General features: G+C 55.7%; 1 protein-coding gene across 1 annotated transcript in view; it reads right to left on the reverse strand.

The window, feature by feature from the left end:
- Positions 1–8,862, reverse strand: part of LOC105701639 (dipeptidase 1) — a 52,620-nt gene extending 43,758 nt beyond the window's left edge. The window contains exon 1 of the mRNA XM_012428543.1: positions 8,789–8,862. Within this exon, the coding sequence (XP_012283966.1) occupies positions 8,789–8,794 (6 nt within the window). The 5' untranslated portion in view covers positions 8,795–8,862. The remainder of the gene's footprint in view (positions 1–8,788) is intronic.
- Between the last annotated feature and the right edge of the window lie 15,438 nt (positions 8,863–24,300).

The following is a 24,300-nucleotide window of genomic DNA, read 5'->3' on the forward strand; positions in this document are numbered from 1 at the left end:
GCGACGGCCTTAAATCGCCACCCTTAAGGGTCGATCTCCCGCCCCCCGTCGCCCCCTTTCTCTACTTCTCGCGAGTGAAAGCTCACCCAACCCCTCCACCTGGTCTCTCGCCCCGACGAAACAACCCCTGGAATTTAATAAGCTCACCTTCCCGAATCCGGTCTCGATCTTCCCGATTCCCTTAAACGCGCTCGCGGAGGAATTTCAATTCCGGAGTGCTCGATACCCGAATCCGGAACTTTCGGGGGAGGATTCTAACTTCACGGGGTGAGATCCGAGGCCGGAAGTTTTATAATGATCCGGTAGGCCCGGGGAGTCTTTCAGTTTATCCCGGGTAGGAGCTCTGGAGCCCCTCGATTGGCCAGGGTGGTACAATGGGCGATTCAACGCGTAATTCAATAGATAATTCAATAGGTCATTCAGCGGGTAATTCAAGGGGTGGTCCAGTGGATGGCTCCCGAAATTCGCGGTTTCTGGACCAGGGATGCAAAAATACCCCAGAGGGAAACTCACCCCACGAACCGCGCGACCCGGCGCGACCTATCCTCTGCATCAGCGAGATGAATCGCGGGTCCGCGCGAAGGGGTGCGGGGGTGGTCGTGTTTAGACTCACCCCCCTCAGAGTCGCGAGATGCCGAGTAAAAGAGGGCCTTTGCCGAGGAGGGGCATGCGTCAAAGGGCGGAAACGCGTACCAGGGGTGCGCTTTTGCCGCTCGAAGGGGGAGGTTCGCCCCCACCACCCACCACCCCCTCCCTGCATAGGTGCACCCCTCGCTGTCTTCCCGGCTCCTTTCATCTCGAGACGCGTTTACTTAGGTAATTGGAAACTAAGGGTTCCGTTGTTTCGAATTGTCCAATTTCCTTCCTTTTTTTTCTTCCCTCAAATTCTTTTCATTAATTTCGGTCAGTTCGAGGGGGAGAGAGAGAAGGGGAGGTGGACGCGCGACTTTTTCGGCTAGGGTCCGATTGATTTACGCGGCACGGGCTCTCTTCCGCGCCGGAACGGCCGCGCCTCGGCGGAAGCGGCCCCAATGTTTATGGTCCGCCCTGCCGAGCTGGCTCGACGCCGGACAATGTTTATAATTTGCACGGACGCGGCCATTCCGGGGGCTGCGCACCGCGCGGCTCGGCGGTACGATGAATTAATGACCGGGGAATTTCCAGGACACTCGCGGGGGCGGAAGACACGAGGAAGAGGTCCCGCGGATTCGGTATCGCCCTCGACATTGTCGGAACATCCTCCGTCCGATCCCTCGCCGACAAGGGATAAGATAATCCTTGACAAATTCCGCGATCCGGAATTCCGGCTGCGCCGAGTTCCTCTTCCCATCCAGTACCTCGTTCCTGTTCATTTTTTACTTCACCTCCCCCTTTTTTTTCCCTCGGTTTATTTTTTATCCTTTTCTTTCTCGCGCGGTTTTCAGCCTCCGCCGGATATTTCTCCGATAATGAAATTCCGCAGGTGATCGGGCACGCTCGGCGGAAGGAGTTGCCTTTGACGAGAGGAGCCTCCTCCGGGACGCGTGGAAAAATGGCGTCACTTCCGCTGTTTACTCTGGGGAAAAAAGAACTCCATCGTCGAACAATCGGGAATTTTGCGATATTCCAGAAATATCTGGATCCGATATCTCGGCCGTCTGAGAGCGATAGATATTTTTCGGGGCGCCCCCTTGACGTTATCACCCGGAAGAGAGCAGTCATTTTTCAAAATTAATACAGTTGTATCAGATATGCACACCTAATCGCCCGGCATCGTCCCTGGGTGATAAATGGTTCTCGGCAGTTCGAAGTATCCCATTCTACCTGAGAGATCGCAACCCCGAAATCTCCCGGCATATTTTCAGCGCGTTACATATCCGGACATAACCGCGATAACCGCGTTATCATTCATGGAGCATCCCCTAGAAGTCTCCCCCTCGCCTGGGAACAGCGGAAGAGACTTCTTCCCCTCTCGATGGGCGCGCAGAGGGGAGAAGAAGACCGCTCTTCCGTTTAGCTCCCAAGTGGGGGTGTTCACCCCCCGACGAACGAGTCGGTGCACTCCCCGAGTCGAGGCGAGTCTATTCGAAAATTGAAAACCACCCCTAGGAGCCGGTTTTACGGGGTCGTTGTCGGGGACCCGGGCAACCCCCGTGCAAAACTTACGGAAAACGACCCCGGGCAATATCCGGATAACCACCCCCGGTGGGATTGATACTAACGGGGTTATCGCCGGGGGTTCTCCTCGCTAAAAATCCGCGCCGTTGTCGCCGGGGGTGAGAGAAATTCTAGTGGATCCCGAATAAACTCGAGGGTTCGAAGCTTCCGAGGAAGCACTCCGGGGCGGTTCCTTTGAAGAGCAGGGGGTGAAAACTCATTCAGGGTGGCGGGAATCTGCGGTGCGTTTCTTCGGCGTTTAGGTCGCCTTTGTTCGCGGATGAAATTCCGCCTACGTGGCTCTCTTGTTCCCTGTCGCAACCCCCGTCGGGGTCTTCTACCCCCGTCGGGGTCTTCTACCCCCGGCGTCTCCTCGAGGCCAGGTGGGTGGCGGTGACTTTCCTCGATTTTCCTCGATTTTTCCCGATTTCCCGCGATTGTCCGAAAGAGTATGAAAATTCTCGAGGGACACGGAAAATCTCCTGAGAGGGACCGACCGAGGGGGTCGAAATAAAGCCGCGTCCTCGAGCCGGAACTCCAAGGGGTGGTAACTTGGCGGCTGGTCGGACAGAAGTTTGGGCCACGGCGAAACTTGCGGCGCTGCTTGGAACTCCGAGGGGTGGTCCACCCCGGGAACACTATTTTTCATGAATGCGGAAACCTCCCCCGCGAGCAGAGCCAACATGGCCCCAATGCCAACGGGGGATGACGTGGTCGCGCCATAATTGGATATTATAAATTGAGCGTTCCCTTTTTCGGGACTGCGGACGAGAAATTCGGCGCCCTTGAGCCCGGCCCCACCCTCGATAACCAATCCCAGCCGATAAAACCGAGATTCGGGTTTTAACAGGGGTAAATAAAATTTTATCGCGACCCCGAAAGAAAAAAAAAAAAAAAAGAGAGAGAGCGCAGCCCCGCTCGGGCGCGCCGCATAAATTCCCGTTTTTTCTCCCCCCGGGCGGATTATGCCTTTAGTGGCCGACGCAGCGGTCGGGAGTTTGTCGAGCACGGCGCTCTCCGAAACTGGGAGGGCCGGCCGTCCCCCGGGAATACTATTTTTCATGAATGCGGAACCCGGAGGAGTCCCGCGCGCGGAGCCAACGCGACGCCCGGAGGAAACACGGTCTCGATGCCAACGGGCCGTGATATACCCTCTCCCGCTTTCTGCACCTACACCCCCTCGCGATTGTCTCTCCTGTACGGTCTGGCAGGGAAAATCGCGCGATCCCTCGGTGCCGATATTTCTCAATAGCATTTTAACATCGTCATTTTCTAATAATCGTTAAACGTCGATTCCAAGGACGGGGCTATTCGACTTTCCACCCCCTCGAAATTTTCCGATCGTTCAATATGATTTCTTATAGTCGTTGAATATCGTCATTTCTTTTTATTAATTATGAAATGACATCGGACAATCCAGAGTTAACCTCGATCCCAGAGCTAGGGGAATTTCCTGTCGTCCGGTCGGCCACGTCGCTCTTTCCACCCTCTGGACCCATCCTAGGGCAGGTCTTTGGTAATTCTGGTGTCCGCGTAACGGCGAATTAACATACCGTAATAAATGAATTATGCAGGAGGAATTATTAAGGGAGGGTCGCCGAGGCGTTATTCGAGCCATACTTCAGGGGGCCATTTCGCCAGTAATCCCGAGGGACCCCGCCGTCTCGGGGGGCAGGTGCGGTCCCGTATAAAAACTCCCCGCTTACACTCCGGGGGGTCTCCATCCCCCGCCCCCCGTACGCAATTTTCCGCATGAAAATTCAAGTTAACGAAGCAACGAGCCTCGAGCTCGGCAAAATCAATTTCGCGCAAGCTCGCTCCAGCCTCCCCCTCTCCGGCGCGTTTACGAGGGAATCATCGTACCGAGTTACGGTTCGTTGCAGTAATGAAAGAAAACAACGTCCTCCCCTCGGTGCCCCCCAGGGGCGGGGGTGGCGCGTCCACTTTCAGAGAAGATCCTGGGGTCGCGTCTTTCCGCACGCCCGGAGCTCTCCGAGGCTCTATCTCGCCCTGGTTTTCTCGGTTTTCGCGATTCCGCCCCCTCCCCTCTGAGGAGCGGAAAACGCGTGGCCGCCGTCAACGACCGCACCCCCTGAGGACGAGGAAATCAATTTCACGCGACCCGAGCTCGGGGGGCGTCATCGGGGTTGCATTGCCTAGCGTCGAAGGCAAAACGACCTCCAGGGCGTTTTTTAACAAAAACTCCACCCTCGAAATAATTTTCACCCCCTAATTTTCGTGGCGTCCACCATCTCTGGTTTGATGTGGAGTACCCTCTCCCCTGGATTACGGGAAAATCGCCACGAAGAGAGGTCCATTGTCCCCTGGTGGCCGATAACCCCATCTCCATGGTCTGGCTGCTTCTTGGGGTAGAAGGGGACCAAATGAGGCGATCTCCGATTCCACCCCCCCTTCCGGTATCCCGCGCATCCCCCGGCCAGGGTGCACCTCTCCTCGGATTTCGCGTTATTGGTTTAACGACACCGGTGTTAGTTAGGGGCCCGGGATTCTGGCGACGGTAATTAATATCGCCGCGCTAATGGTGCACCCCCGTGTCTCGGGGAGGCACCGCTAACTTTGCGATAATTAGCGTCGCTCGGGGCGCCGCACCCCCCCGGCGACGAGGTATATAACCTGGATAAACGACATCCCTCCGAGATACTTATTTTCCCCCGAAAAATGACACCTTTAGAGTCCATCACTCGATAGTGTCACTTTTCGGGGGGTAGTAACCCCTTGAAAATTATCCCGAGTGTGATTTCTACGTGATGTAGGTATCAGGACGACCGGGACGTGTACTATGTAGGATAGGGTGGTTTTCCGTATATCTACAGAAATGACAAGGTTCCCATAAAAGAGTTCAACGGAATCATAAAAATTATAGAAATTCTATAACCGAGTAGGGAAATTACCTCCTGTCACCGGTGCCCCCGGAGGGTGCGTTTCCCCCTTCCTGGCACCTGGCTTTCAGGGCTCGCGGTGGCGCAGGTAATTAGCCCGTCAGGTATTCCCGAGTAACAGGTGAAGCCGCTTAACCGAATTCCCCTGCGAACGGCAGGAAACGCGTATAAATTGCGTCGGCAGTTAACCCCCGGTGGCTTTACGCACGCGGAAATATCTCGAGCGAGCTGGAACGGGCTGTTCCGCCCGGGCGAAAGTGTCGGCGGGAAAATATTTTCCGCTTCTGTCGAATTTCGCGGGGAAGAAGCGCAGCCGCCCCCTCCCCCCTCCCGCCCACCCTGCGGGGGTGAATTACGGTGCCTCGCGGATTGATAAAGGAGAAACAAAAAAAAACGTAACGGGGTGGATCGGCGATTGCCAATTGGCAATTGGTCGGTACTCCGTCTGGTGAAATTGTGTTTGCACCTGCATACACCTGCACCCGCGTATATACCCCTCGAGGTCCCTATGTGTCCCTCTTCGTACCCTGGGAAACGAACACAGGGTAAGGGGTGCACATCGACCTTACACCTGTACATCGGTCTCGTCCAGCAACCCTTTGAGCTTCCTCGTTTGAGCTCGGCGTCGCCATCGGTCAAGAAGCCTGCTGACAAGGGCGGACCAGCAATTAATATCCACTTTGTAACCCCGTGAAGGGGGGGGGGGTGGACTCAAAGCGAGCCGTCGCCGGGGGTAGCCCTCCACTCGGGGAGTTAACCCTTTCGGAGGGTGGTCGACGTCCCGTCGAAACTCCCCCGAAAATTCTCTCCGCATAGCCAGGAGGCGTCTCTCCCTCAAAGGGCTTGTTTCCGGCTTATCGCGAGCACCCCTCGGTCGTTACCCCCCCTGCTACGACGTAGCCGAATTCCCACTTTTTGAAATCCGGAGTTCCGAGGAGACCGCGAAGACATCCCCGAAATTCCTAGCATCTCGTCCCGCGTGATCTTATCCCTTTGCGGAATTCTCATGTTACGGGGGTGTGGGGGTAGAAACGTAGAAGAAGAGTCGGAATGCCGGGGACGAGAATTCGGCACGTACGCACGTACGGCGTGCCTAAGTGCAATATCGCGCCCCGAACTTTAAAGCTCCTTAAGCCACCCTTTAAAGCCTCCCTAAGTGTTTCCACCCCTCCCCGATCGGAGGAAGAGACCACTTCCGGGATCGAGGCGACCGTATCGACGTTGAAATTAATTCATCCCCCGCCGATTAATCCCCAAAACGGCCGTAAAGCTCGGCCGTTAATCGGGCCGGACAATTAAAAGTTCCATCAGCGTAACGCAATGTAATATCGTTGATCCTTGGATTAATGAAAATTCAGCCGGAACCGCGGAATTCCGCACTCGGGGAATTGAAATCCACTGAATATTCATGGGTCCCTCCCGCCCCCACTCCCGAGGGGGTCACTTTAAACGGGCGCGTGTCGCTGGAAGATATTCGACTGCGGGGTGAAAAACGAGGCTCCGGGGGTGGGTCCGACCGTCCCGGGGCGGAATCCCCGGGATCGATCATCGATCGGACTTCCGTCTTGAAAAATCTCCACCTCGCGAGACCTCTACCTCGAGGACCTCCACCTGGAAGGACCTCCACCCCTTGCGGCACCTTTCCTCCCCGTGGGGGGTTCGCGGCAGCATCTGCCGCGAATCCGCAATCATAAATCGCGGCCCGATAGGTAACGATCCATAATGGCCGGCGGAATCCCCGAGGTCGCGTACGCGCGAAGTCGATTATTCATGGTTACCGCCTCCGCGTCTGGCGAATTAAGTCCCGAGGCGTGAGGAGAATCGAGCGCGCCCCCGCCGCGTTTTATCGCCCCTTAACCCTTTGCGCCCGGAGTATTTTTCGCGCGCATTGCCAGCCGGGGGCGGCTCTCGAGGCAGCCCTCGAGTCGGCTCTCGAGAGGTGGCTCGAGGGGTGACAATCGTCGGCGGGCCCGGCTTACGAAGTAATGCCGCCCTTAGTGCCGATTAGAGGCCGAGGGGTTGATGTCGCCCCCTGACGCCCCCCGTTACCGCCCGCCGTTCAATTTTCTTCTCCCAAGTACGCGCCTCAACCACCCAATATCAAGGAACCGTCCAACCCCCGTAATTCCCTGAAACCACGAAACGAAACTCCAGAACCGCACCCCCTCAACCCCTGTATATATATGCGATTCCCCGAGACCGGTACCCGGGGTGGATTTCAGGTTATGTAGATTTAATTTCCTCCGTTTACATCTGCCCCCAATCGCGGGGCCCGAGCACCGGATATCACCGACCGGAAGCCCGGGTCAAACCCCCGGGGGGCGTCGGCTACTTCCGCCGGGGATTTCCCAACTTTTCAATCGAATCCAACTGCCATGAATTTCAATGCCAGGTTCCGGCCCGACCCTCGCGCGTCGCAGACGCCGCGAAACTTTCCCGCGCTTTATGAGGCGTTTAGTAGGTACAGGGGTAGTTACGGGACGGGGCCCCGCCAAGACGACCCTCGCGAAATAATTCCCCACCCCTCCCGAGTTTATCGCGAGTTTTACCCCCGACACGTGTTCGCTTCGGTGTTTATAATCGCGTTAGCGTTAACTCTCTTACAGGTGTCCTGAGTGCGCCTCCGTTCGAAAAGCCACCCCCTAACGAGGGAGGAAATTTCCCTGCCGATTAATTTCCCCCCTCAAGCCCGGAAACATCCTTTCAGGGGGTCCGAATATCCTCGTTCCCCTCGAATGTAAAAAAAAATCCGACCTCGGGGGGACCATCCACCCTCGACACGGCGTGGATCGCGAAAGTGGAACTCGCCCCAGAGGGGAACGTCGCTCACCGCGCGCGTTAGTTCGAGCCATCGAAAACGTGTTGCTCTCCCCGCAAGGGTGTTTCGTATTTGCTTGTACGTCGATGGGCGTTCGAGGGTGCACGAGTGCCATTCCGGATGCGGAACGCGCTCCCTGCGAAAAGCGGATCCCATGTGTGGGTATCGCCGTCTAGGCCGTTATTTTTCGGCTTTAAAGCCGCCACCCCCTGGAGGGGTTGGGGTTGCGCATCGTTGTGTGCTCTGTACACCTGTCTTGCACCGCCTCGGGCCGCGCATCGGGAATACTCGAACGAGCTTACACTCCGTTGCGAGCTCGGTTTACCGTGCCTGGGGATGTTACGGGGTGCTTGTATACCCGCGCGATTAATTACGCTTTTCGCCGCGCCCTTTTCGCCGCCCGTTCGCACAGAATTCCCCGGAATTTACTTTCATCCCGATCAATCGACGAGTTAAAGAAATATTTACAATTTATCTTTACGCGATGGAAAATCAAAATGCCTCAATTCCTAGCCTTTAGGTCCTTTATTTTTTTCTTTTTTAACAATGGTTTTTCACGTGGCGGTTTCTCCAGCTACTCGTCCGCGATTCCAAAGGGGAGGTTCCAAAAGGGAGCGATCCGTGTCCGGTATGCACCCTCGACCCCCAGGAAGCGTCCTCCTTTCCAACTCCGCGAAAGTTGGCGAGACTACGAGGTGTCCGCTCGGAGATCTGCGGGGTAAATAAACGAGGGAAACTCCTCCGGAGTTTGCCGCTCGACGGCGCGGTAATAGGGATTTGATCGATCGACGTTACTCGTCGAAAACAAGTCGGCAAGACCTCCGCCCTTGGGATGTCCTGCGGGTTAGGACAACGCGTCCCCCGTTTACCTCCATCTATATGGACCCTGTAAGGGCATTCCCTTAGTTACAGGTACAGGTTAGGAAGGACTTACCTGCATGGTCGAAGCTCACGTCCCCGCCTTGAAGAGCATGTTCAGGGGGTGCGTGTCCGCGCCGAAGGGTCTTCAGCCGGCCGTCATGATGAGGTTAGGACGGCTTGGCTCGGGACCCGGGGAACCGACCTGCCACTCCGCGTACCCCACACCGACTGACCGGTAGGCGCGGGTCCAGCACCGACCTGCCGCTTCGCGCGGCCGGGACCGACTGACCGCTACGCGCGGCCTGCACCGACCTACCCTTACCTCAGGCCCGCACCGACCTACCCTCCGATCACTCCGAGGCGCCCTGGCTCCCGCGGTTCAGCGGCATCACTCGCGACGCGCCAGACCGACCCTCACCCCAGGCCCGGCAGCCGCCGACTGAGGAGCGCTCCAAGCTCGCCGAGCTTTCGCGCGGCGGCCGGGCGACCGCGCACGCGCAGAGAGTGGCGGGCGGTGGGTGGGTCGACCACCACCGTGACGGATGTCTTACGTCCTCTCGTCGTGGGACGACTCCAGGTCACCCCCTTTCCCCCTGCACGAGGGACTGAATTTTTTCACTTAATCGAGGCACCCCTCCGATTAACGACTAGCGCTCAAGGGGTTGTCTAGATAAGTACCGAAAATTGGAAATACTCGGTCGAGTCCGGAGGGAAATTGATCTGGCCCGTAGACGGGGAGATATCGTTATCGATTGTCATGGGGTGGGTGGCAGGGTGGACCAGCGTCTGGGGTGCGTCGCGACGGGGTCTCCTTGGCAATAATTCCGAAGGATCACCTCGGGTGGCGGTTCTCCCGTCCACTTCCAGCGATTACCTTTCCCTCCCCCTAGGATACCCTGCTTTCAGGTATTTTTCACGAGTCCTCCGAGAAGAGCGGAGCCCGATGGGGTCCCCTGGACTTTTTCCCGTGGAGCGATTAATGACCCTCGTTCTCTCCAGTGGGCAGACCGAGAGTCCCTCTCCCCCCTCGGCCCCGGGTCTCCTTCCAGAGAAAGACGGTCATTTTTATGAGCATTTTTATAAGCCCCGGGATTTCTCTCGCGCGGGATTTCTCTCGAGGGCGGGATTCCGCGAGGTGGCCAGGAACGGCGGATTTTCGCCGCGCCCCTCTTCTCCTGGATCATTGATCTCGGATCTTTGATCTTCGACTACTCTGGCACCCCTCGATGCCAAATCGGAGATACTCGGCGTGTTCCCTCGGTCGACACCCGGAGAGGGGGACGAACGACACTTTTCGCCCCGGCGCGATGGCGCGCGTTAATTTAGCGGCGATAAACGCGACGTTAAGGGGTCGCGTCGCGACGTTAAGGGGTCGCGGCGGTGGAGGCCCCGTCGGGGAAATCTGCCCGCTCGCCGTCTTGCGTGCTTCCGCTCGTAAAGATCCGCGCGGCGCGGCTTTACGAGGAAACGTAAACGCGGAATGCTTGTCGCGTATGTACGACACTTACATTATTCCTCGCTCGGCTCGGAGGATTCCCGGGGGAGACACTTTGCGCGGAGTCTCTTTCGCCGCGGAAACGCCCCTGGATTTTTCGCCGTTTTCCGCCCTTCCCTCTCGTCTTCAACGTCCACGGGATAGCCAAGGGGGCGGAAAAACGGAGTGCGCTCTCGTCCGCGTCGCGGGGGTGCTAATTAGCTGAATGCCTCGTTAATTCCCCTGTGGCTTTGATCGCCGATTTTGCGGGGGCGAGGGTGCCCCCTCCCCCCATCCCCCCTCGACATGGTTGCGGCTGCGCAGCCGGAAACTCGTGTAGCCGGTGCAACTTCTCTCGTGTCGCCTGTTCCTCTCATCCGCGCCGGATGCTGCGGCTCTCCTTTTCACCCCTGCTTTCCCGCAACTCTCACCCCTTTTCGCATTCCGCCTCTTCATCCGGCTTAACTCGGTACTCATGGTGTTAATCGGTTCCCTTGATGGTTAATTTCGGCCCCGCGAACGGGATTACCACCCTTCAAGGATAATTAACTGCCATCCGCGTCCGGAATCCGAAGTTACGCGGAAATATAGTAAAAATTCATCTAAGGGCTCAAATTCATCGGCGTTTATGTTTGGGGGAGTATTTAGGAGAATTAAAGAGGGGAATGGGGTTTTATCCAGGGGATGGGGTATCGGGGCGACACCCCTGTTTCTCGGGGGAATTTGCCCCCGGCCCCCACGGTAGCGCCGGGCCGCGTGCCGCTGGAATTCCGCGGATTCCGCGAGGAAGACGCTCGCGGAACGTGATTTCTCCGTTAAGTATCCGCCCTTACCAGCCGATTCGAAGATTCCCCTCGGCGAGTAACGCGAGAAGAGTTCGAACTTTCCCTGGAAGCCTTCGGGGTGGAAAGGGGAGCTCGTTGCCCCGGATTCTCGCCGAGCTTTGCAACCAAGGGGGGCTTTTACGAACTCGTGTCTTAAATTCATGAGCTGCCCCCTGAATGGCGAAACAACGCGCCCGACGAAAAGTTCCTCGCTAATATGCGAGTAAAAGGAAAGTTACCGGCCCTCGTATTGGGAATTCGGCTGCGGGGCTGCAATTGTAGTTTGCTTTGCGAATTGTTCGCCAACCCGCCCCTCGGTTTCCACGCCGAAGTCGGAATTTCTCCGCGAGCGAGCTTTGCTGCGCCTCGCGCGGAAATCGGCAAATCTGCGACTTTAAATTTTCCTCTCGAGAGGGAGAGAGGGTAGGTTTTAAGAATTTTTCTGTACATCGGCTTCGAGTTGAGGGAAAGTTCCGAGGGAAGTTCAAGGCCGGGAATTACAGGCCTCCAACTCCTTAAAATGCTCCAGACTCGCTCGGAGGAAAAGCTCGGAAAAGCTGCGGTGCGAGGGGGTCGATGAAAGGAGACGAGAGGGTTCGGGGGGTGAGGAGGCTGGGAACGGTTCCATCGAGAGAAATTTTACTTAACTCGGGGGAAAGAGGATCTTACCTCCCCCGCGATATCCTTCCGCCCGTGAAGACGATCGAGGAGGACGCGGGTCCTTAAAGAAATCCCGCCGGGGTGGATTTCCATCTCGTCGAGGATCATTTCCAACCCGCTTCAATTTGACAATTTGGCCGAATAAATTATTCGATCACCTGCCGATTTCCCCAGAAATTCGTCAAATGTATCCGCTAGCTGACTTAGTTAATCCGGTTACCCCGGAATCTCGTTTCAGGGTATTCGCTACTGGAAGATCCTCTTCAGGGTTCTCGGCAGGTACGAAAGGTGGATCCGCTGGCCGAAAGTTTGCAGCCAGGCGAACGCTTCTACGATTTGTATAGGAGGAAGTCCAGGTTTAGGGGTGCTTCCGGCGATTGCCTTTCGACTCCTCGTAAGGCCACTCGGGCACGTTCCAAGGCAGCAGCCAATTAAACCGGAAACTCTTCTCCAGGTGGCTTCTATTCCTCAACACCCTCGGAGCTCTCTTCGGCACTCGTCAGACATTCGAGGGGATTCGAGACATTTGTTCGGATTCGCCGGGCGGTCGTGCTTTTCGCTCGATTAAGCCCCCGTCCGTGCTCGAGGATCGGATCGGCGTCCCTTCGAGTCCACCCCCAACCCCCTTCGCACCCCCGATCGAAGCATCCCTATTCGCGATTTCTCCCCCCCTCACATCCGGCCCCTCCTGGAAAAAGTAAGTGCCAACTTACTTCCTCCGACGCGGGCACTTCGTTAGGGGTGGAAACACCCCTCGCTAATCGACCCTCCGAGAAATTTGCATCGAACGTTTCTCGACTCTCCGAGGGTTCTCCGGAGGGGAACTCTCGTTTAAAGAACGAGTCCCGCCAGGAAACTCCCTCGAAGAGGGTTTTGAATCTCGGGATGGCGATATTGGATTTAATTATTCCCAGCTGTATCAATGGGGTTTGACGTTTTCGCGCCTCCCAGGGGGGTAGGGCCGACGTACATTTTGGATATTTTCGAGGCATATCTCGGAAGCTTCCCTTCGATGTCCACGATCCAGATTGATCTCGATAAGGCTTCCCCACCTTGGCGCAGGGGGGTGACGTTTCATGGAACCCTCCCTTTCGTAAATTATGGGGAGCCACGTAGCCGGGGGTGGATTTATGCAGCCCGTAACGACAACGCAGAAAATGCAGATCGCGGCCGAAACCTCGTAATGGAACATGCGCCGCATAATTTAGCCCCGGTCGCACTTGCAACGATCAATCGTACCGTTCAGTGACTTCTTCCCACCCTCCTACCCCCTCGAGGGGTGTGCGAGTGACGGTAATGTTTTTGACAATTTAGAGACGATGGAAGGGTTCCGCGGTCGGGGTAGGAAAGGCCCCCGAAAAAGGAACTACCCCATCCCCTCTATATTAATAATTCAAAGCGCGGCCCGATCGATCGCGAGCGCTCCTTTCCATAATTTAATTAATTCCCTTGTTTTTTGTCTTCGCGAATAATGTGCACGGTATAACGTTCGTTCTCGTCGATTGTCTGATCATTCCCAGTGGCCGACTACCGAGTACTCTCTCCACTTCGGCTGACCCGAGGCCGCGCGTTCCACTACCTCGCTCACCAAGGGATTCCCGAGGGTGATCTCCTATTTATTAACACCCTCGTTATTCATTGCTCTCTCCAGCATCCACTCGCAAATCTCTCGCGAGGGGAAGACCCTCCGCAATCGCGCTCCAGGTCCAGCGAAGCAGTCTCGGTAGTTCCCCACCCCTCGTGGGGCATCCACCCCACCGTCGACTCGTTCCCCCGGCGCCTGCGGAGATCCTCGAATCCTTTATTTATTTTCAATTACCTTTTACCTCCACCCCTAGGGCACGTCCTCCTCCCCCTGGCCGTCCGTTTAACCATGAAAATCCATCGCAGTAATTCACGAGAAAAAATCAGGGGGGTCGGGGGGAATTTCGCGAGCCCACCCTGAGGTGTCCGCGCTTGATAAACGGCGAATGGAATTTTTTTTCCGCCCGATTGATTCCGCAGCCGTGGAATGGAGTCGGGTATTTCCCCAGGTCCGGGTCGACTTCCATTACCGGCGACCAAGGGACAATTTCCCAGTTATAGACCCTTGGCCCTCGGGAATGCCGCCCTCCACCCTCGGCGACCTCGATGGCCTCCACGGCCTAGGGTAACGAAACCCTTCGACAATGGCGAGCCCCGGCGCATATTATTCCCTCGCTCGGCTGCCCCAATGGGGCCGAGGGGTGAAACTCGATCGAAAAGAATCACCTTTCGCCTCGCCACGCCTACGCTTCGGTTAAAATTATCCCTCGGAGGAAAAATGGCCGCGGCACGCGCACCTCGAGGAAACGGGGAAGACGAGAAGGAGGGAAACCGCGTCTCTCGGGGGGAATTAATACACATCGGTTTCGAAAGGCCGATCCGCCTCTTCCATTTGCTTCGTCATAGCAGCGGGAGCTTTAATTACAGCCAATTTAATCCCCGGTATCCACGGGGGGAGGGGTGTTATCCTTTTGATTTCTCGACTCCCAGATTTTCCCCCGGTTTTTTATCGATTTATTTCTAACCCCCGATCATTTGTAAAGCGAGACGTCAAATTTATTTCCAGTTTTTCTTCCTGGCTAGGGCCGATTCTTAATGGCCGCGAGTGCGGTTTTTGAACGAGTATGTCGATTTTCATATTTTATCGCGGCTTGGTGTGGTGAAGGGACGTATACGCGATTTATGGAGTTGGGCTCGGCAGAGAGGAGAATTTCATTCCGAGGTCCTCCATCCCGACCCTGGGGAACTCGGAAGAAGTCGCCACGTGGTTGTCCCGGAGAACGGATTCCTTGCTTACCTTGACCCGATCTCGATGTTCCGCTCCCTGAGGAATTTCTGTCGACTGGCTACTGGTAATACTAATGGCTGGTCGTTAACAGTCTACCGAATCGCCAAGGAGCTCCGTTCCGCTCGTAACTTTCTCCCTCCGCCGAGTCGGCCCGTCACCGATTTCAGCCTCGTTTCCAGCTCTTTACGCAGCTTCCATTATCTAATATTCCGTTTATCGGTATATCAGGTTATCCAAGAGATCCCTCCTTTTAATTCCCCTCTCCTTTCATTCACCATAGACGTCAGACAGTCCCAACATTAACAGGAAAGGTGCATAGAAATAACATTCATTAAAAATACAAATTTCACTTTTCGTTCCGTTCCTTCTATTTTTTTTTTTTTTTTTGAGCGGCCCATCCCAAGAGATTTCACATCGGAAGGATTTCTACGAGCCCGAAATATCTCACCGGTTTCCGAGATCCACTTTCCGAGGACTCCGATTTCGAGGAGAGTCGACGATCGATCGAGAGCGATCTCCTCGCCCGTCTCCGCGCCTCCACCAGGTCGGCGCGAGAGAAGGTGGGAGAGAGCGAGAGAGCGGTGTCAGGAATCGGAGAATGTCTCGGCCCGAAGTCAGTGTCCCGAAAGACCTCGATCCGAGGAAGGCGCGAGTACGGCGAGTACGAGCGAGTGCGGCGAGTGCGAGGGAATTACCGACGAGGCCGAAAAGCGCGAATCGCGGACGCGCCGCGAAAGATGCCGCTGAGGTCCGCTCGGTGGCAGGACTCGACCTTATCCCTGAAAGAAGTGACCTCCTGAGGTCGAGAGTCGACACCTGGAGCGGGAAAGAGCTCCTCGAATCGGGGACCTCGAATGGGGCGATAAGCCGGGGTGATAAGGGCGGAAGCGACCCACGAGAAGGTGAGTCGCAGCGGAGGAGGCACCCTGGAACGACCTCCACCCTCCGAGTTCACCGAGTTCACCGAGTCGGAAAGAAGTCTAGGTGTAGGTCGCCCCCCTAAAACGACCTCCACCCTTTTTTTTTCTTTTTTTAATGAATCTCCCTGTATATTATATAATTATATTTTCTGTACAGTTACCTTCGTTGGGCCAGGTTTACCGAGGAAATTCGAGGGTGGATTTCGTTGACGTTCATAAAGGGTTGAAGGGGGTTGGCGAGTCGCGATCGCCGTCCCGTACGAGCCGCGCGAGCGCGATAAAGTACAATGGCCATATTAATAATGCCGCAGTGCGGTGCGCCCGCGGAAAACCGGGAACACCGGGAACCGGCGGTTACCGCGTCGAATGAAACAATTACCGTCGTTAATACCGCGTCCCGCGCGGCAGGGACGAGAGCGGTAACTTTTGCGGTCCGTGGCCGACGAGCAGCGAACCCGCGCAACAAATGCAGACAAATGTAGCGGCGAAAGGGCGGATAAACGGCGGCACCCGGCGGCACGGAACGGCCGCTGGACCCGAAAATCTGGGCGGTCGATTTTAATTTTTCTTTTTTTTTCTCTTTTTTTCCTTTCGGAGTCCCGAAAACCCGAGGGGACGTAACGAGCCCGACTTGCCGGTTCCCTGGAAGAGAGTACCCAATTCCGCGTTAATTCCGCGTCCTCCCTATTTCCGTCCAATTATCGCCCCCGTTGTCCCTGTGGGTTCTCGGCCGTTATCGAGTGCTTCAACAACGGGTTATCGCCGGTCGGTGGTTCGCATAATTTGCCTCTATTACAGCCCCGAGATGCCCGGGGCACTAATTACCGTAATTTTCGACACCTTTATCTCCCCCGGCTTCCCTGCTTTATTCCGCATCTCCGTCTTCCTCTCCGACCTGTCCGATTAATTAGACGCTCCTGATGGAATTTTTGGTAAATGCGGAATTAACTCGATCAAATTGAAGGTCGGCGGAAAAGAACTCAGAAGTGATAAAAATCGAAAGCGTGTCGAAAACGCTGGTAAATTCCCGGATTTACGCTGGCCGCATATCGGCCGCGTTCGCGCATGTCGTCCGACTCGGCGGGTCTGTATCTCTCTTTTTTAATTACCTTTTTTAATTTTCCTGTTTCTTTTTTTTTTCTTCTTTTTCTTTACGACGCGTAAGTATGTCGTTTCGCGCCGAGCGTTAAGGCCGCGGTTCGGCCGACCAGTTTTCTCTCTCTCTCTCTCCCTCGAAGAGTTAGCACGCTGGCTTTTGAAAGTTGCTTTCTCGAGGCGACCTTAAATCCCTCAGCCTCGATTTGCGGGCGAGTCGCGACGTAACGAGACGTTATCCACGGCGGAAGGTCGTTAAACGGCGATCGAAGAGTCTCGCCGGCGAATGGGGTGGAAAATGAAAAAGGAGAGAAAAAAAGAAAATAAACACGTAGAGGGGAAAGGTATTTGCGGGGCAACATTCCGCGTCTCTTCGGGGTACACCTGGAACGGGTTGTGGCCGATTCTGCAGCTATTCCGGGGCCCTATCGAATTACGCGGGATTTTACTGCGCGCGGCGTGTCCGCGCAACCGCTCGGCGCGTTACACGGCCTGCACTCGGCCTTTGCAAGCGAGCTTTCCTAATATCGATTACGTTCCGTCCCGGCGAATTCGAAGCCGATAGGCCGATTACGCGATCGCGACTCGCCGGTCTCCTTGAGAATTGCGAATAACTGCCCGTGGGACCGCAAAAGGGAATCCGCTCATCGAGTTCGATTCCGACGCGTCCCCTTTAATCGGCCCGCCGCGAGTTCCCCTTTAAGGGATTCCCCAGGATTTTTCAGAGGCGCCTCCCTCAAAGGAACATCTTCAGAGGACCTTTCCGAATTAGGGTGGAGACTCGGAGAGAACGTCCTTACGAGAACTCGGGAGGATTCGGGACGTCCCCTTTAAAGGGCTCCCTCGAATTTTCCGAGGCTCCTCTCTTATGGGAATTTCTTTTTCTTTTTTTTTTTTCTATTTTATTTCCGCGGCTTTTTTCAAATCTCGATGAGAACTCGCTCGAGAGGAAGTCCTTGAGAGGACTCGGGAATATTCCTGGAGGCCCTTTTATGCAGACGGACGCGTTGCACCGAGTGCACTCGTCCTTTGGCTCGAATCGACGACTTTCCGCCCGAGCGAGTCGCGATTCCGCGGTCTTTCCGCGTCCCGCCAGGAAAGCGGAAGACGAGGTTCCGATCGACCGGGCGAGATATCGAACCTCGTATTCAAGGGCACCGGGTGAGCATGAGGCCCTGCAGGTGGCTCGGTCCCTCCCCTGCGGTCTCAGGGGCGCGCCTGAGCGCTCCTACCTGCGCAGGTAAATCTTGACTCCGGGTGAGCGAACAGGTGCGAGGGATCAGGGCGTCAGGTTACCGCAGGGATCGCGTTCACCTGGCGCGACCGGTTGCAGGGGAACCGAGCGAGACGCTGCCACTGATGCCGGGATTTCCAGTCCGCGATTTCCGGATATCCCAATTGGAATTTCAATTTTCATCGAGTCGGATGGATTTTGATACCCCGTCGGTTTTAATCATTCAGGGGCTAAGGGGGAAGGAAATCAAGGGGGCCGATAAATTCCAGTAAAATCCCGAAGATCGACGCCCGCCACTGGTCGATCCGCGCGCGCTCCTCCGCACCTGCTGCCCTGGTCCGGCGCACCTGTTCGCGCACCGGAATCACCTGAGATCGAGGCCCGGCCGCGCACGCGGTTTCGCCGCCTCCTGCCGCCGCGGCCGTCCCTGGTACCGGAGGAGGCGTTTTGTTTTAACCCTTCCAAACCTATGACTTCCTTCTCCGGAATGGAAATCCCGCCCGCGGAATTCCTCCGCCGAGGACCGCGGCTCTTCGAAAGTCATTGCGCAACCCAGGTTACGTCGGGCAGGTGATTCGCAGGTGACGCCGCGCGGATTTACATTGCAGGTTAAGGATGGAAAAGTTACGCGGAAATGAGAAACTCAAGCGCTCGTTGCCTCACCTGCGGGTACCTGAGCGTTACCTGCGCGATCGCTCGGATGGATGATCCTCGGCGATCGAGAGCGAGAGATCACCTCCTTCGATCCTGTTCCCCTGGTGCTACGATCGAGCGATCGAAGAGATCGATTCGCGCTCGGCTGAGCGTTCACCTGCGGGCCGGATGGCGCGGCCCGGCCGCAGGTCGACCCGAAAGATGGCGAAACGAGGAAGTCGAAATACCGACCATTGGTACCAGGGGATCTACCGGGCCCACCGACTCGCAATTCTTCCAGGTAACTCATTTCCGCGACCTGGACCGCGCAGGTGAATCGACCGCAGGTAAACCACTGGCAGGGAACGCCGATTTCCTCCGGCAATTGTACGCTTAGGAAAAGATTCCCTCTTCAAAATTGCTTTTAAAATTATACCCCCCTAGATTTACTAATTACTTAAATATCCTCCCCCTGGAATATTCTTTTTAAGGTGAAAACGAAAAAATTCCCTCTTGACCTTCTTAACTAAAAATGATGTACTGCAATTAATTAGGATTTTTCATTGGACCAAAAATTGAGGTGGTCCATATTTTTTTTTTTTTCACCATTGAGAGGGAAGGTGCACCTTCAAGAGCTCGATCGCACAGGTGAGCCGTGACCCTAGACGGAACCGCCGTGTCCAAGGCCAACCCCCTGCGGCCGATGTTCCCCTGCTCGCCCACGCTCGCGGAATTCACCTGAAAAGGAAATCCCTCGTGACGTGGCTCGTCCGGGCGAGCTCCTGGAGTCGGACTCGATTTTCCTTTTTTCTCCCCGTTGCTTTTGCGCCGACATTAGTCACCCGGCGCGGGTCGGCCGTTCGTTATCCCCGGAACCGCGGATACCTCCAGCCGAGCTGTTCGCCTGGTACCGACCAGGCATGGAAATCACCCGAAACCTTTCGAATCGTGCCCGGGGATCCCTCGGGACAAGAACGGCTCTCCTGAGGTCAAAATTCAACGGTCCAAAAAATAATTCGTTTCGACCGCGCGATTCCTTCTCATATAAAAAAAGGAATAGAGAAACACGAAAAACCTGGGAAACTCGTCGCACCTGAATTTCCGGCCGGAAATAAAATATTCTCGAAGCGGAGGTTCCGCACCTGGAACGAAGCCGCGAGGGAGATTCTTCCATTTTCATTTAGGGACTTTATTCGAAGAGGAGAAAAATGGCGGAAAGGTTGGACAGGAGGAGAGGAGGTGAGAGAGGGGGAGAGGCAGGCGAGAGGCGGTCGCGAGCGCAGGTGGGGGCGCCAGGTGAGATCAGGGAGGGCCAGGGGGGGTAGGAGAAGCGGGGAACGGCGCAGGAGAGTGCGGGCTGCGCAGGAAAGTGGGAGGTGTGGGCGTCGAGCCAGGTAGAAGGCTGCACCTCTGCCTGCCAGGCGAGCAGGAGCGAGAGGAGCGACGTCGTCTTGGCCGTTCGCGGCAGGTGAGGCAGGTGCGGGAGGAGGGGACAGGTGGGCCCGCCCGGACCCCCAGGATCCGGTTCGACCTGATACCGAACTTGAAATCCTGAATTCTAACCTGGTGACGGGACTCCGAGAATATCCTCGAGGACTAAAAAAACCCTCTTCGACTAAATTCAAAACGAATGTTTCAAATTTAATAAAAAAATGGAATTTGATAAAAAAAAAATTAATAAGAGCGGATCAGGGGGAGATGCTCGAATGCCCTTCGCGCTGCATTTCTATGTTGCGTCTCTTTCTCTTTACGGTCTTTGGGTGTAGTTTTATCTTTCTTTAGAGCCTCGGTCGCAGGTGCTCGGTTCCTTGCCCCTGCTTCCTGCCCCTGGTAGATCGATGCACCTGTACCGATAACAGCCCAGGAGATAATCCCTCGAGGGAATTCCAGGTTCCCCGGAAGCGAGGTCCGGGAGATCCAGGCCGCCAGGGCGCATGCACGGCCCCCTGCAGGTGCTCGGCATCGACCACCTCCTGAGACGCACGCCTGCGTAGATCCTCTCCTCTCTCTTTCGCGGCCTCGAGGTGCGAGCCAATGACGAGCGTGCGTGCGCCGAGGAAAAAGCGCTTTCGGATCGAGGTGCGCAGAGTCGCTGGTTATTGGTATCGGCCGACCAGGATAGCAGGAGGTCCGACAGGTGTCGGGCCCCCTGGCCCCTGCTCCCGCGCGCTCACCTGAGCCCCCCTGATGTCCCTCCCCGCGACCTGCCTCGACGCGTCGTCGAACTCGGCCGATTCCCCCGAAGATGGATCGCCACTCCGCCGTCCCGGCGCACCGCGGAATTGCGGGAATTATGCGGAATATGAATAATCGAGAATAATTACGGAACTTAAGGTGTACAACACCTTGGAGTGGAAAAATCGAGACGAGGTGTCGGGGTCGGGCCGAGTGGGTCCGGGCAGACTTGGTTCATTTTTTCCAGGGCCTCCAGGGGAGAGGGGCGGAACGTTACCATTTAGGGAATAGAGACCGAGGATGCTTAATTATCACCCGGAAAGGTGGGCTGGTGGCGACTGCCCACGCGGCCATCATCAGCCGTGGGAAGTAGACACCTGGCGGCCCTCTCCTGCCGCACCTTCGCCTTCTTCTCCTCCGCGTCCCTTTCTTCGTCTCCTCTCTCGATCACCGGCCAGGAAATTTCTGATAAGCCCGAAGCCTCGTCCCTGGACTCGGGCTCGAGGACCTCGCGGATTCCGGCGGAGACGCCACCGCGGCGGATTCCGCGGGAAATGGAACGCGGACGAGGTAGCGCGCGACGAGCCGCTGATAAGAGGATATCATGCGCCCGAGAAAGTGGGATCCGCGTGCACGGGGAATGGCCAGGATCCCCGGGGATTGCCGCGCCCTCACCTGCGACCTGAATCTTCAACCGAGTGTTCACCTGAATTTTTCCTGAATTTCTTTCGAGACCAATTTTCGGCAGGGACGTAAAGGGCTTTTATAGAGGATTCCTTCGGAGGAGGGGAGGAACTCCGCCGGGATTCCTGGGGGATTTCCGAGGGATTCCTCAAACTCCCAGGAGTCCCGGCCAGGATATCGATCCTGCCCTGGCTGCCCCTCTTCCGGAGACGCGTCCTCCGGGCGCGGATAACGTCCTGCTACCCTCGCGCGGCCTCTCCGCACCTGACACACGCGTATACTCTTATCACCCCTCTCAACACCGCCCCCTAATCGAACGGACTTTCGCGAGGATGAAACGCAGTATTACAGGGTGTTCCCTCGATCAACAGGTGGTCTTTCGACGGACCTGCACCCCCTACGGGGATCCCTCGGGGTAGGCATCGGGCGCTTCCTGGAATCCGCGGAATTCCGCTCCCTCTCCCTATCCCACAGGCTTCTTCGGCAATGTCGCGGCTTTTTTCCGGCCCGCGGATTCCGCGACGACCTCGAGGAATTTATACCATTTTATGCGGAATTCAAGGTCTCCGGCGTGAATTTCTCCACTTTTTCCATTTTCTCCTCCTTCAAGAGGGAAGTGGTACGCCTCGTGGATTCCGCATCCATTCCGAGGAGTTTATACGGTTGTATATCGCATTCAGGGTGCCTTTGCCGTGAATTTCGGACGGCGATGAGAACGTTTTCGCGATTTTCTATTTTTCCTTTCGTTAAGAGGAAAATGGTCCTCGGGGTCCTCTGCTCCTCGAAGCGGGATTCAGGCGGGGCAGGAATGGCCGCTTTGATCTCTCCCCCGTGGAAGGCTTCGTTTCTCTCGTTGACCCTCTTTAAGTCTTTCTGCCTCTCTTTACCTTTATCCCGTACCGGGGGGTGGACTTTCCACGGAACGGAAAAGCGCGAATCGGCGCGGAAATTCCGACTCCCCGGTCGGTATTTACCCCCGAGTTTCGCATCGAGTGCACATCCTGGTGCATGTACGCGCGTATCGGCAGCCGAGTGCACCCGGGAGCTAACATTTGCCATCCAGATTTCGGGATGCATAATTAAGCCCCCGAAACAAATTAATTCTAATCGGGACGCGTGACCCCGTTCCGGGTTCGTTAGGCCGGATCCCGCGTGACGATCGAACAGAAAATGAGCATCGGAAGAATTCCTCGGGAGAGAATGAAAAGAAATGAAAAAGAATAGAAAATGAAAGGCATGCACCGATAATCGCAAACGGAAGCAGAAAGAACTTAAAAGAAAGAAAAAGAAAAAAAAGAGGGAGTAACAAGGAACACTGAAAAGGAAACAGACGCGCCGGAATCCCTCGTGATAATCGAAAATGGAAACGGACCGCGGGGGGAATTTCTGTGAAATGAAAGTAAAAGGAATAATGAAAAAGCGGAAGATAGAATGAGGTGAAGTACAAGTGCAGGGATGCGCGCGCGCCTCGAGATAGGGCAATGATTCGCGGGCCGTGATTAATGCGACCACATTTTGCGGCCTCGCCAAAAGGAGGACAGATAATTGCGTGTTCCCCCCCGCACCGCGGCCGCATCTCTCGATGTGACACCTTAAAATATGGTTGCATTAACCATGCATTACGTGCGGGATAAATCCTGGGACACCGTGCCTCGGTTTTTACGGTGCACCTGCCGAGAGACACGGAAACCTTCACCTCGGTTTCGAATTCCCGGGGAATTCTCCGTTTGCCACATCCTCGCGAAGGATAAGGGAGGCAGCTTCCTGCCTCGTTAAAACCCCGAGAGGGGTTCGACTCGCGAGGAGCGAATGGACAAGAAGCCATTAATATCCTTTAACGGCCCTCTCGGCATCCGGCCGGAAGTACTCGGTGTCAATTTGTCAGGACTGTCACGGGCCGACGCAGTTGCAGAGCCCTGACAAACGGCGAGACGCTCGCGATTACGAGTTGCATCCCAGCGGTGTCGGGAGCCTGGGGATGCGGCCCCCTGCAGGTGCAGTTCGAGCCGCATCCCTCTAGCGCGAGGAACTTGCAGGTGCGCTCGACGTCGAGCTTACCTGCCTAGCAGGGAAATTCTCTAGCACGTGGAGTAAAAGTAAATTTCGTTGGAGAGAAATTCCCTCAAAGAGATGTCTAAAAAAAAGTATTTGCTCGATAAATGTTTGCGGAGGAAAAAATGTAGAAAGACCGAGGAGAAGGTGCGAAGGCGATTATTTGCCGCAGAAGTAGGCGAGGCTCGTTTGGGCTCGACTCCTCGAGGTCGGCCTCGGGGAACGTCGAAGAGAGCAAAGAACCGCCCGGAGCGAGTTTTCGGGAGAAATCGAGACCACCGATGCGTTTTGCCGGGATCGATCGGTCACTCCCAGGGAGTCTCCTCCGGGGCATTCGTCTTCCTCAGGGTGGCGGGTGCTCGAGCAAAACCGAAAGGTCCCTTCGAGGATCGGCGACGCTCCTCGGGTACTCGCAGGAATTGCATTAGGTCTCTCGACTCGTCGGTGGTCTCCGAGGCCGAGAGAGGGAAACGCGTACTCGAGGAAGCCACTCGTTCTCCTTCCCTCCAATGACCTCGGCTTCCATTTTTCTTTCTTTTTCTTTCGGCCATCGGAACATCCTCCACCGGTCCGCGCCTCGAAAATTCAGGAATTCTGCCGTGATAGGAATTATTCCCCGAGTAACGATCGACGTCCTCGAATAATAAATATTAATGAACACCGAATGAATCTCTCCGGGATGTGCCGAGAAACCTTTCGAATCCTTTCCAAGAGGATGCCTCTCGACGTTAAATATTTTTCTTCCCCCTTTTTCAGGATTCAGGACCAAATGGGAAGGTGGTGCTGGGTGGCGGTGTGGCTGTCCGTCGTCTGTCTCGCCGGCGGCGTCGCCTCGCAGTACAGAGACAAGAACAGTGAGTAACGTCGACCCTTACATTTCCTCCATTCGCAAGAATAACAAAAAAAAAAAGAGAGAGAGAAAACAAAAGAAATCCCACCGAATCGAATGTCTGAAAAATCGCGAGCCGTTCGCCAATCAATGAGACAATGGCTTGACTTTTCGCCCCAGTTAAATATCTATA

Source organism: Orussus abietinus, unplaced genomic scaffold, assembly GCF_000612105.2.
Source record: "Orussus abietinus isolate OABI.00-Male unplaced genomic scaffold, Oabi_2.0 scaffold24, whole genome shotgun sequence".
In the NCBI taxonomy this organism is placed as follows: domain Eukaryota; kingdom Metazoa; phylum Arthropoda; class Insecta; order Hymenoptera; family Orussidae; genus Orussus; species Orussus abietinus.